Raw genomic sequence first — 13838 nt, 5'->3', positions numbered from 1 at the left:
ACTGCGGAGCCTATTGGCTGCAGCCTTACCCTGCCCAGCCACAGGCTCGCGTCTGCCTCACGTAGATCGATGAAGACCAGAGTGGCGCATCATTTCACTTAGAGGTTAAGTTCCGGTTGCAACAAGATTTTTTTTAAGGTTGCCTCTGGATCAAGAGGAGGAAAGAGCAGCAGGTACAGAGGGTGGGGAGCTGTGGGAAGGTGTCTCCCCCCCCTCCAACAAAAGATTCCAATAAAGAAGGTATGATTCGGCCTGGAAAGAGAGATCCACGTTTATCGCACAATGTTTGCAAGCTCTGCCTGCACAATCGAAGGAGTCCGGCTGCAATCCAGCGCCAGGTTTGCAGGGCTGGGAGGAGGAGAGCGGGAGTAACTGTGGAGTAACAGCCCGATCCTATGCTTGCCTACTCAGAAGCAAGCCCCATATTGTGTTCAATGAGACCGACTCCCAGGAAAGTCTGGTTAGGATTGCAGCCTAATTCAGGTCGATTGCTGCAACCCGCGGGAGGATTTTTGGCTGGGAAGCCGAACCAGCACTAGGGTGCAAGACTGCGCGTTTACTCAGAAGCAAACCTATTCTGTGCCATGGGGCTTCAAGCGTGCCGCACTTTCCTGGGAGTAAACCCCATTGAACTCAATGGAACTTGCTTCTGAGTAGTCATGCATAGGATTGGGCTGTGGGGCTGCAGTCCTATTCACACTTTCCTGGGAGTAAGCTTCATTGAATCCAATGGGACTTACTTCTAAGAAGACATGCATAGGATTGGGCTGCAAGTCTCTCATCTCTAACCTGCAATTACAAGGAACTACACCGTAGGGCTAGTGTAAGCCTCATTCCTAGCAGGACTTTGGACTGTGTTGCCATTTTTTCAAACACAAGTCATAGCAGGTACGTGCAAGCTCTTGGTTTTAGAGGCAAGCTGCCTCTGATTGCCAGATGCAGGGCACCAGGAAGCAGGTTGTGCTGTTGTCTTGTGTGCTCCCTGGGGCACTTGGTGGGCCATGTGAGATACAGGAAGCTGGACTAGATCCACCAGGGCTCTTCTTATGTTCTTACGTTAAAGACCCGCTTGCTCAGCATTGAGAGAAACTTAGAAGTGGGTGTTTTTTAAACTCAGAAGCTTGCAACTTTTCATACATTAAACCCAAGCTAGGAAAAGCAAGCCCTTGCACTTCTCCTTTTTCTGGTATCTTTTCTTCTTAATCAGGGAGGCAGGCAGGTTGCTACCCAACCTGAAATCCTGTATATCTGCACTGATTCCTACAGACAACGCTCACTTTCATTTCGCAGAGCCTACCAATCCCTTCTCAATGGAGTCCTGCAAAGTCTCTCATCACTGTGCCCAAGAGCGACCATAGCACCACTCTGGACTTGGTCTTTGCTCTGTGTGCACCTGATTGTGAATCTGGGCACCGCTGATCACCAAAGCGCTGCAGCCCACCTCCAGCCCTGGCTATATAGACGTCTACCATTGGCTAAGAGCTCACGGTGCATCTTAGGACTGCGATGGACTACACTAGTTCTGATGGACTACACTAGGGTTACTGTACCCACCATGGCCAGGGTGATCTGATGTCCTCTTTTTTAGCCTCTTTCCTGGAAAAGAACTTAAATCTCCTTTTCCCTGGGAGCGGGTCCCTGCAGGCAGTGCAGAACCTTCTTGTAATTAATAAACTACATGCAATATAGTTTTAAAAATAAATAATATAGTGTTTAAATTGGCACTTTCTTCAAGTGGGTGCTCCTCTTTTTTTAGCAGGGGAAGAGTAACTGGCCCACCTCACCCCAGCAGTGTCTTTTCTAGTGGCTGTCTGCTGGTGTTCTTTTGCATCTTTTTAGATTGTGAGCCCTATTGGGACAGGGAGCCATTAGTTACTTGGTTTTTCTCTGTAAACCGCTTTGTGAACTTTTTGTTGAAAAGCAGTATATAAATACTGTTAATAATAATAATAATAATTAACCACATGAAATCAAGAGCTATATGAGTGTTTTAAACTTTTATTTTGTCATATCCTACATTTTTCTTGGATGTCCTACATTTTGGGATGCCTTGTCCTCTTTTCTTGTCTTGCGGTTATGACATCTGGTCACCCTGACCGTGAACTAGCAAGTGCATTTCCAGTGAGTTAGGATCACAGGAGGAGATAGAGTCACACTTCCCAGATCATACTTGCATGCAGATCTAGGAAGTTGGCCTGTTCAGAAATGAAAAGGAAGAAATGAAAAGCTGTTCTGTTGGGAACAGCTGCATCTTCTATGAATTCAAAGATTTACAGTCTTAGCTTGTAAAGCCTAGATCAGTGTTTCTCAACCAGTAGTACGGGTACCACCAGTGATACTTGAGGTGGTGTCTGATTGGACTCATGTAATCCCTGGACACTTGCCACCTGGTTGCAAGACCAGGAATGTGGCACAACAAACAGCAATAGGAGGCTCCAAAGCATGCTTTTCCATGGTATAGCCCTCCCATCCACCCTGAGCCTCTTATTGGTTTTAGTTGCATCACATCTGGCCTCCCAACCCATAAGTAACTTGCAATGATGTTATCACCAGTTACTTCTGGTGGTACTTTGAATAGGTGAACTGTGTGAAGTGGTATAGCAGAGGACGAACATTGAGAAACACTGACCTAGATTCATGTTGTTGTTGTAATAAAATAAATGCTACAGTAGTATAGATGGCAAGAGAGGGAGCTGTGAAAACCCTTGGCCCAATGCCTGTCTCATCCTTAGGATAGGCGTGGGAGTTGGGCTGTTTCACCATACCTAGGAGCATCTATTCCCTCATCTCTGTCTTTTCTTTTTTAACATCCAGCCTAAAGAAAAGTTATAGGGGATTCAAAAATTTGCATAGCACTTTGTGATGTCCCTCACAAAATTATTACCTTACTCTTACTTCTGAGTATTTTTCTAATAGACCAACATGATTACCTGCAATTTTTGTCAAGCTTTTAAGCAAGCCTCTCCTCAGCTCACTATGTTGACAACTTGACAGCATTACAGATGTATTTCACAGGAGTGTTGAAGGAATAAGGAGAGATATTTGAAAGGTTTGGAGCACTTAGCAAAAGTGCAGGGCTTAATTAATGTGGTGTATGTATTAATGGGTGTACGTATGTCAATATAACCCAAACTTACTTTGTTCTGTTCCAGAAAAGAAAATTTCAAACATTTCAATAATACCTAAGAATTAGAAGGCAATAAAAGCCTTTTTGTTGAAGGGTGGTTAACGATCCTCTTTTGCAACCATTTTCAACCACTGTACCATGGCACACTAGTGTGCCGCAAATGGTCCTCAGGTGTGCCACAGGAATTTGGGGGAAGATCATTTATTAGTAGGGCCAATGGGGATGTGAGCCCCCCACTGGCAGCAAGGTGTGCCTTGTCAATTGTCAAAAACCTGATGGTGTGCCTTGACAATTTTAGTACCTTGTCAGTGTGCCAAAAGATGGAAAAGGTTGAAAATTGCTACTCTATCCACTCTGTCCATCCCCTGCATAATTTTGTATGTCTCAATCATGTCCTGTCCCATGTCCCCCCCCCCCCGGTGTCTTTTTCTAGACTGAAGAGCCCCAAACACTGCAGTCTTTCCTCGTAAGGGAGGTGCCCCAGCCCAGTAATCATTTTGGTTGCTCTCTTCTCCACCTTTTCTAGTTTCAGTATGTTCACTGTGTGGGTGATTCAGTGAGCTCTTTGAGGACACTATGATGAAGAACCCCTTTTTATGACTTGTAGAATGAGTGGAGAGGGAATAATAAACTGTAATGGTATGAACTGCCAGTGGTGCTCTCTGCTATTTATACCCTGCTGACCCTACCAGTACAGGGTTACTTGGTATGTCTCAAGATGCATAGCCAATCCAGGCAAAAAAGGCTGCCCTGACAACTGAGTCACAATACAGTCCTTGACTAGGCTGGTACATACAAAAGGGGCAGGCTGTTGGGAAAATATGTGTGGCAGACAATGGACTTCTCCAGTTCTTCCTTCAGCCACCAAATCTGGTGTTACCGTCCAACCTCATCCTTGCATATCTATTTGAAAGTTAATTCCAAAGTCTTAGAAGGAGCTTCTTGCCATGTAATGTGCATAGGAGTGTATTCCTACTAGTACTTAGCTGAGACTTAGAAGCCAGATAATTAGTAATCAGTGCTAACTGGGCAAAGACACCTTTTAAAGAAGTGACCACTTATATCTAGTTGTGAGGATCAATTGTCCCTCTTCACCTCTTTTAGTGGTTGTTGCTGGTGTTCCTTCTACATTTAAAAAAAAAAAAAGATTTTGAGCCCTTTGCAGCCAGGGAATCATTTTTAAAAATTTGCTATGTAAACTGCCTTTTGAAGTACTTTTTTTTTATGGTATAGAAATTTTCATGATGATGATGATGATGATGAGCAGGTAATTGGCTTTGGGTGCCCTAGCTTTTTCACTACTCCCTGAAACTGCCTTAGGAGCACAGAAAAGATTTTACTACAGCTTAAAATTTCTAACTGCATTTTTTCCTATCCTAATATCTAGGTCTATCTACTACTAACTTCTGCTTTCACTTCTGAGTCTGTACCAGTACATCTCATTTGTCCTCTGCCTTGAATATAGACAGGAAATCTAGCTAGAGCTAAATATCTTCTTAGCACTGCCTCCTGTTGGACATTTCCACACATGTCCAAAAACATGTATCCTAAAGGCAGGAACTTGCAGTTGCTACTTTGGTAATGTGATATATATCTTTTGAGAGTTGTTCACTCCTAGGCAGAGGAGTTTTTCTGCAGAATAGGGAATGTTCGGTAATGCCAATCCCCACTGCAGCAAAGATTAGATCCTTATGGTTATACTGAGTCTATCCCGTCTTAAGACTGAGAGCAGCCGTTAACATGCTGCTGTGTTGGCAGAACATAACTCCAAATGGCAAAGGGGAGACTTTTTATAGCAACTGCAAAGGGCAGAGACAAACCTGGGAGTTTCAGAGAGCAGCTCTCCCCATTTCAGCTATACATACACAATTATTCTTAAGTCAGTGCTGCTTCTCAGCTGTAATCTTTTGCATTGTGGGCTTTCACCCATCTGCTGGGAGCCACTAAAGGTTAGGGCAGATATTTTCAACCTTTTCCATCTTGCAGCACACTGAGAAGGCACTAAAATTGTCAAGGCACAATTGTCAGTTTTTTGACAATTGACAAGGCACACTGCACTGCAGGCCTGGGGCTCACATCCCCCAATGGCCCTACTAATATAAGACCCTCCCTCAAACTCCCGTGGCACACCTGCACCATTTGCGGAACACCAATGTACCAGGGCACATTGGTTGAAAATTGCTGGGTTAGAGTAACCAGATGCAAATGGGAACAGGACTCCTGTATCTGAAAAAAGTGTGTAGAGGAAGAATCTTGGCTGGTTAGTTTATATGGGCATTAGAAAAGTTGTGCTTGCTACAAGTTCCCTCTCTGTACCACTATTAAAGGTACAGAAACCCCAAGCCTTTTAAAAGATATTTGCAGTGTGATCTTAAACCATTTCTGCCCAACTCTGCATATAAGTAACAGGGACCAAATGTGTACTCTTGTGGGTCGGGCAAAACTGGGTTAAGCAGGTACACTCAGCAGTAAATTCCACTGAGCTAAACAGAATGTAATTCCTGGTAAGTTTAATTTTAAAAATGTGTATTTCTCTATCCTCTAGAAAGCCCGCTTTTTAGTTTTAGCTACCACAAATATGTGTGTCTATGCAGCATGCATCATATTTTTTTTCCTCATGTACCATAACATAAATAATAATAATAATTAATAACTTTATTTTTATCCCGCCTTTCTCCCCGAAGGGACTCAAGGCGGCTAATAAAGAATTTTCAAATTTTAATTACAATCTGGGCACAGTGAAGTGCATCTAAATCCCATTGATTTCAAGATGAAATTAGTGGGACTTTAAAGAACTGATAATTAGGGCTGCACTGTGCCCTCTGGGTATAATAACCTACTTGTACAATCTGGCACAAAGGCAAGAAAACTGATTGTCAATCAACATTAATGTACATTATTAGCAATCTCCATTATTTAGTATAAAGTCCAACGCACTAAAAGTTGGGTAAGTACTGAGAAAATTGGTTGTTAAACTCACTCAGCTGTTCTCCAAAACTTAGCAGTTTTTTCCTAAGTGGCACTAAAACACTTTTTGATCTGAAGAATGTGGCTTAATATGATTCATGTGGTGTAGCAAGTCAAAGAGAGTCATTGTAAAACTGAATACATGTTCTAACTACCGGTACAGATTGCCTGTTTGAAACTGTTGAAGCAGGTTTTGTAGACTCCTTGGGAGCAGGAAGACATTTTGGCCTTGCCTGGGGAGATATGGTGCCTGTGTCTTCGGGGAAGGGCTAAATAACTCAGTAGCAGAGCACCTGCTTTTGCTTGTGGAAGGTCCTAGATTCACATCCTGGCATCTGCAGGTAAGGTAGTGACAGACATTCCCCTTGACATCTTGGAGAGACATTGCCAGTTAGTGTACACGGACAGTACTGAGCTAAACAGACCAATGGGTTGGCTCAATAACAGGCAGCTTTCTATGCATCTGAGGCACCATGCGCATTGAGGAAGCTAGAAAAATGATATAAAGATGGGGCAGGAAGAACCAGATTTTCAGTTAAACTTCTGAAAATGGTCCTCCCTAAATTCTCTCTCTCTCTCTCTAGGGTTTTGGATGTCTTCTGATTCCAAGATAGCTGACATGTGCACCTACTTATCATTGCTAAAGGTGGGTGGAAGGAGTTGCTTTTTGAGTTAGGAGAGCAGAAAGGGAACTGCCCAATATCTTGAACCACCTCCATGGAGGGGGGGGGATTATATTATTATCCAGGAAGAAAAGGAAGCTGATATAAACTGGAGAGGGTTCCCTAAAGAATTCAGGGTTGTCTGGAGATCAGGCTTTTGAGAAGCTATACTTAGTCATGAGACTGAGGAGATTGCATTGCTCTTCCCACAACTGCCAGAAAGAAGAAGGCCCCACCCAGGATCTCCCCTACCCAGAGAAGGATTGGCTTTTCTCTTCCCATCTTTCTTTTGCTGGCTGAAAAGAAAGGTCATTGGGTGACTACAGCTTCTGAGTGTCTAATAAAAGGCACGTCTACTCCTGCCATCTCAGCAGATTGAATTGCCACAGGGGGATGGGGCAGCCTGGAAAGGTCATTTCAGAAGGAGGACAACCCAGCTACAGTGGTGGGGAAAGCAACAGCCTTGTGAAATGCAGAATTTCATTTGGGGTGGGATTTTCCAGCTTGGGGTGGTCTCAAGCTTCCTGCCCTGAAGATTTCTGTTCAAGAAGCAAACATTACCTTAAAGGGAACTTGTATTCAAAAGCACTCTAACCTGTTGCTTCTTTTCTTGTAGCCATGAATACAGATTCATGATTCACTTCACAGCCTGCTTTGAAAGGATGGGAAAAGTTGATCAAAATACTGGAAGAGTGTTGAACAGGAACTATTCTGTGTTGTTTTCAACCCAATCCTACACGTTTACTAATTTATAAAGTTTCACTGTCCAGTGGGATTTGTTTTTAACTGTTCATAGAGTTCAGTCTTCAAATATGTGCCCTTTTTCCCATATGAGGCTTATAGGAGTTCATTCACTGGCTAGAATGCTCATCTGTATTACAAATGCCTCTCTTCATTTTCCCTTGACACATGAAAAGCAGCTTAACCCATACCTATAAGAGTGAAGGTAGAATTGGGCTTTGCAGTTCTATTATTCTGTTTGGTTTTGTAGCCTTCCTCTTTTCCTTACTCCCCATTCAATGACACTGCAATCTCAATAGCATGACCTCCTTCTCACTCTTGGACTGTCCAAGACATACAGGTAAGGATCAAACTTCACTGTAAGAAGGGTTGAAAATTTCTCACTTCAGTTGGTATTTATTCTTCCAAAACACAATATTCACATTTATGGTTAGAATTCCCATGAATACCAGGGAGGCTAAAGTCAAGCCTTGTCTATACAAAGAGAATCCAATATTACCTGCTAATTTTAACAATGGCTAATTGTTATTTGTTTGCTTCCATACTAGCCTTTTCTCTGGAATCTCTATCTTTATGTGCTCACTTTTTCCAAAGAATTCAGATGATCTTTTTGTGTTTTAGTGTTTTTTCAGAACCAATTTGTGGTCTTGGACGGGGGGGGGGGGAGAGAGAGGAATGCTGCAATAAAACACAGTTGTAGCACCAGCTTGGATGGACTGAAGATGTGGTTTGTAGGCTATTAAGGGCTACTGTGCCTTTTAAATGAAACACTTCCTCCTTGCAGGTTCCAACCCTTTTATTGGTGAGCATGGCAACAGCATTAATGATCGTTTGCCCCCTAAATAAAATCAGCTGTTGTTACTCTGAGGGGCATGAGTTTTAATTACTGGTCTCTTGGCAGCATCCACCCCCTTTTCTTTTATAAGAAGTGCTATTTTGTTATAAGGGGAAAAAAGAAAATAAGTGATTAAAGCCCCCCCCCCCCCAATGTCAGGAAACCAAAAATGGGGCAATTGTCAATAGTACTTCCTGCTGAACAGGAAGAAATAAAGCTGACGAGATCCTCAAGGAGGAAGCTACTAATACACAGCACAAAAAATGTGCTAGGTGGCATTTACTTGCAAATAAACCTGGATGGATCTTCAGCATGCACAAGGACACTGCTGGATAATACAGTTGTCACCCTCCATCTTAGGCAGAGCTGAATTGCGCGACTACATGTGCTCAGTGAACCAAAAAACAAAACAGAAAAACATTTTAAATAGTGCACATGATTCCACCTGCCATTCCGCTTACTAAGTATGTGCCTGAGAGTGAGTGTGAGATTGGAGAATGAAGCTGCTGTTCTCTCAGTTGGTCTCCATTCCTGCCTGCCTCTCATAATTCTTGAAGAGACAGTATGTATTTTTCAGATGTAAGAGATTTTTCAAGGTAACTTTGATTATGTGCAGACTCTGGAAAATAACCCTCGTGTAAGATGAGGGGGCAACTATATAGAACTGCATTAAGTGCTGTATAGAATCTCTATTTAAATTTCACTTTCATCTGATTGCAGAACATAGTGCTTCAGCAGCAGTCAAGGCCCTTAGCATGGAAGCAACCCTACATTCCAAGTTTGGGATAAAAATAGAGATTTGTTGTGCTCTTCTCCTCCCTGCTTAGGTTATTGGATTGTTGAAGAGCATCACCTTTTAAGACTGATTAAACTGGCAGGTTTCATGATTGAACCTCCAACTACAGGTTAAAATAAAGGTAAGAGGTGAGCCAAGGCAAGGAAATTCTGTCCGTTTCTGCTCCTGAGAGACAATAAAAACCAAGGCTTTGCCTGCTGTGGGCACTGGGTATGGAGATACTGCAGAAATTAGCAAGAGCCAAGCAGGAGACTGGATGAGCCCAGGCAACTTGGTGGCTAAGGCAGTGACTGGTAAATAGCAGCGACTCCTTGGTCAGAGAGTTGACTCAGTAACTCCACTTTGAGTCCCAGCTGTGGATGCTCTTGCTTGCTCCTGCTCTATGTTGGTTCTCTCTCCATGTGTTGGGATTGAAGTAGTGGGGCAGGTATTAAGGGGATACTTCAACCCCTTTCATGTTGGGGCAAGCAAGGCTAGAGGCCAATCACATGTGCTCAGGATGGTTTTGCAGGCACTTGATGAAGTCGGAGACGGGTTTGCCTTCATAGCAGATCTGGTAGACAGCAGTGAAGAGTGGGAATCTGTATGGAGAGAAGCAGAAGATTAAGTAGCCCTTCCTATGAGAGGAGAGCTTATGAGTGACAGGGAGACCTCCAAGAAGATGAGATCAGCTTGAAACCTCCTATAACTTGAGATGCTTCAGGGTAGTCATGCAGACATGCAGCTTGGGAACTAGATGCAACCCAGCTGCAAAAAGCTGGGAATGTGCCCATGACAAAGTCTTCTGAAATTACAAATAAATAATGCTACGAGCTTCAGTTGGTTTAATATTCTGGTAGATTCATCAGCACAGGGCCTATTTTAATTTATGGGAGCAAATTTTTTTAGAGTTAAGGACACACTTGTTTATTTGAGGTGCTGCATTATTGTACCAGAGGATGAAAGAGCTGGACTTCCAACAATGATGGAAGTGATGTTTTCTGTTTATTGAACAGTATGTTAATTGACACTTCCATCAGTATCTCAAGTAGATCACTCAAGGCCATTGATCAGTCAACTCAAAATTATTTAATTGGGTGGCAGCCCTATGAATAACCCCTCAGCTATTTTGAACCACCACAGGGAACTGCTGGGTGTCACCCCAGCTTACATACTGGCAAAGGCGTTAAGAGAGATGCCAAGCAAGAAGAGGGAAGGACTCACTTATCAACCAGGTTCTTGTGCTTGAGGATGCGATGCAGCTCTGCGGACGTCTGAGGTCCCTGCAGCTTCTGCCCATTGAGCATCTCTTTCTCCAGTTGCTCAATAGACTTGGATATACAAGACAAAATCCCAAGTATGAATGGCTATAAGATCTTACACAGTCCTGCAAAATACTTCTCCCTTTTCAGGTTAAATGAATCCAGCACCAGTGGCGTCACTAGGATTCGCGTCATCCAGTGCGGGAGGCCTGCGCATCACCCCACACAGTGGGAGGGGCAACACCGCACGTGATGTACGTGGTGATGTACCATCACCCCGCCCCCACTGGTTTTTTGGCTGTACGTTTTGTTAGAACACAGATATTTCAATGTGGTTTCTTTCATTGCATTCTGCATGAAATTATGCATTGATTGATATATAACCTGATGGGATTATTCCTCCAAATTCTGATTTTAGTGATTTTGAAAACTTGTAGAGTCACACACACAAAAACACCCCATGTCAACTTACTAACACCTTATTGCAGCAGTTCTCAAACTTTTAGCACTGGGACCCACTTTTTAGAATGACAATCTGTCCAGGACCCATTGGAAGTGATGTCATGACCAGAAGTGACATAATCAATCAAATTAAAATAAATAATTATAAATAATTAAATTAAAATAAAAGAAATAATTAAATAAGGAGAAGCCAATCCTGTTCCACCAAGTGAACCTACTCTGAAGTAAATCGTATTGTGGTCAATGGGGCTTACTCTCAGGAAAGTGTGGGTAGAATTGCAGCCTGTGAGCCCTATCCTATGCATGTCTACTCTGAAGTAAGTCCCACAGTGGTCAAAGGAGCTTACTCTGTAGCCTGCCGGCAATAACACCCCCCAAAAAAGAATCAGTGAGATTTCCAGCCCTCCCCAGTGCCTCGTTTAAAGTTCTTCTACTTCAAGCATATCAGGATAAAGACCCACCTGGCTTTACAAGTGCAAAATAGAAAACTTTCCCCTTACGAGTCCCCTTACCATTCCCAAGCCTCCTTTTTGTCCTTTCTAGTGGGGGGGGGAGGCTGCCTTCTGAAGCATCTGTTGCACTCCAGCTCCATCGGATTGGGACCATTCTGGTGTCCTCACATTCCCCTTTGCCTGGCCTGACCATCAGCCAAGGCACATCTGCCTACTTGTGAGTAAAGGCGACTGAGAGGCTGCTTTGCTTTCCATAGGGCTCCATAGACTGGGAGGGAAGGACCTTCTTCTTGGGTGTTTTTGGGGGGCTGCATTCATTGGATTGGGACCATTCTGATGTCCTTGGAGTCCTCTCTGCCTGCCCTTTCTGATGGACTATGGCAAGTACGCCTACTCATGAGTAAATGCGCGATACAGCTCACTTTCACTTCCATAGGGATCCATGCATTTTTTCTTTCCAGTTTTTTAGCCATAAGTTTTGAACTAAAGGAGTGATTTCAATTCTGGTTTTTTTTTGCATTGCACTCCGCTGGGAATTCCGCATCCAACGGTGTATGGCATGACGGGGTAGTTTCTAATGCTGCGATTTTAGCGCGTCACCCCCCCAGCACATCACCCGGTGCAGCCTGCACCCCCCGCACCCCCTAGCGACGCCACTGTCCAGCACGAAGATGACAATAGTTATGGGTTTTGTCAGTGCTCTGGGGTCAGACATCCTCCTTGTGGCTTCTGTCAGTTTATTGGCATTTACATTACAAACTGATTTAATAGTCCTTCCTCCTCACACATGTACACATGTGTGTGCTCAGGAGCTATAACAAAGAATTCTCAGTAGAGTAATACTGCTCTTAATACAAGGTATACGTTACCAGAAAGTTGAGTACAGTGTAAAACAGTGCTATCAAAAATGTTCTTTAAGAATAAAACAAGAAACAAGGACAAAGAATGCTGCAATGAATCAACACTAAAGGGAGTAGCATTATTGGAGGTAATACTGTATCTACCCCAGTTACAGCTTCTGGGGTTCTTTGGGAAAGTCATGAGAGAGAATGGTATAAAATCAGCATATGTATGTAGTGTAAATCTACTCTGGAGCTCAAAGTAGCATTCATGGGGTTACCAAATGGTCTCCCCATCCAGATTGCAGCCAGACCCAAACCTACTTTGCTTTATAAGCGAAAGGTATCATCAGGCAATGTTAGTCCAAAGCAGACTGCATACCAGGAAGTGTGCCCCAGAATATCTCCCTCATGATGTCAGACAATTCTGGATGTACACAACGTAGGAGTTGTGTCCTAGCATCATCTATAACAGTGCAAAAAATCTTGTATCTATCTTGGATCACAGTTTGCTTCAGGTTGCCCCCAATAATATTGCTGCCTCAAACAACCATTTGGTTTAGAATGAGAATCTGTCAGGACCCACCGGAAGTGATGTCATGACCAGAAGTGACATCATCACGTAGGAAAATTTTCTAAACCATTTAGAATTTTCTAAATTCTAAACCATTTGGTTTAGAATGAGAATCTGTCAGGACCCACCAGAAGTGATGTCATGACCAGAAGTGACATCATCAAGTAGGAAAATTTTCAACAATCCTAGGCTGCAATGCTACCCACACTTACCCAGGAAGAAGTCCCATTGACTATCATTGTTAAAAAAATATACATAGTAGCTTGTTAAAAACACAGGTCTGTAACATTTCCCCAAATGCAGTCACATACCATGGTAGCATCAAGTCTAACATATTAAAAATAAAATATTGAATTGAATGGGGACCCAACTGAAATTGGTTCGCGACCCACCTAGTGGGTCCCTCCCCACAGTTTGAGAAACACTGTTCTAGAGGGTTGTGATAGCCAAGAATATGGAAGTTTGATAAGGACATACCTGGAAGGATATTTGGCAACCCTACAGGATACTGTGCTAGACCATGGTGGTTTGCTTACCTTGCCAGTCATGGCAAAAGCCTCAGCTACTTTGCGGTTACGGCCTCCATAGCAAGTGGTGATGAGGTCAGCAACTCCACAGCTCTCCAGGAAGGTGGCACAAGTGACAGGGCCCTTGCAGAAGATTTTGGAAAAGGCAATCATCTCCATCAGGCCCAGGCGGATCACGGCTGCTTTAGTGTTATCTCCAAAGCCCAGCCCATCGCAGAAACCAGCCCCAACAGCCACCACATTCTGAAGGAAAGGAAGGAGAGGATGTGTTGGTTAGTAAGTAAGGCTTTGCTAGTTAGTAATAAGGCTTTGCTCTGCTCTAGCTTTGCAGTCCTCCTGTACAGGTATTGTATGTGGAACCCAGCCGTTGGTGTTCCAAATTATTGTCTCCGTGGCAAGCTGGCAGAACTGAATTTGTCTCCATGAAACCCAGCTGTCTCCCAACTACCTAACAGACTATGTTTTGCTGGAGAAAAAGTATTCTAGGTATTCTTACATCTGTACCAGGCCCCTGGCTTGACAGCATGGCTTTCCCCACAGGCCACACTTTCACATCTGGTCCTACAAAGTTTATGTGAGTTTGGCAGGGCTGGCCCAAGATCTCATGATGCCGAG

At 43.5% G+C, this 13838-nt stretch overlaps 1 protein-coding gene and 1 long non-coding RNA gene across 3 annotated transcripts in view; one reads left to right on the top strand and one right to left on the bottom strand.

The window, feature by feature from the left end:
• Positions 1–153: 153 nt before the first annotated feature.
• LOC136641087 (uncharacterized) lies at positions 154–8123 on the top strand. The gene is made up of 3 exons (XR_010793841.1): positions 154–240; positions 6679–6740; positions 7373–8123. It is a non-coding gene; the product is annotated as an uncharacterized lncRNA (long non-coding RNA).
• Positions 7874–13838, bottom strand: part of GPD1 (glycerol-3-phosphate dehydrogenase 1) — a 22603-nt gene continuing 16638 nt past the window's right edge. For both annotated transcript variants that reach the window (XM_066616713.1, XM_066616714.1), the window contains 3 exons: positions 13233–13466; positions 10332–10438; positions 7874–9709 (listed from right to left, as the gene is read on the bottom strand). In XM_066616713.1, the coding sequence (XP_066472810.1) occupies positions 9613–9709; positions 10332–10438; positions 13233–13466 (438 nt within the window). In that variant the 3' untranslated portion in view covers positions 7874–9612. The remainder of the gene's footprint in view (positions 9710–10331; positions 10439–13232; positions 13467–13838) is intronic.

The sequence above is a fragment of the Tiliqua scincoides genome, chromosome 2 (assembly GCF_035046505.1).
Source record: "Tiliqua scincoides isolate rTilSci1 chromosome 2, rTilSci1.hap2, whole genome shotgun sequence".
Lineage (NCBI taxonomy): Eukaryota > Metazoa > Chordata > Lepidosauria > Squamata > Scincidae > Tiliqua > Tiliqua scincoides.
The sequence above is the reverse complement of the archived record's forward strand: the minus strand, read 5'-3'. Positions and strand labels throughout refer to the sequence as shown.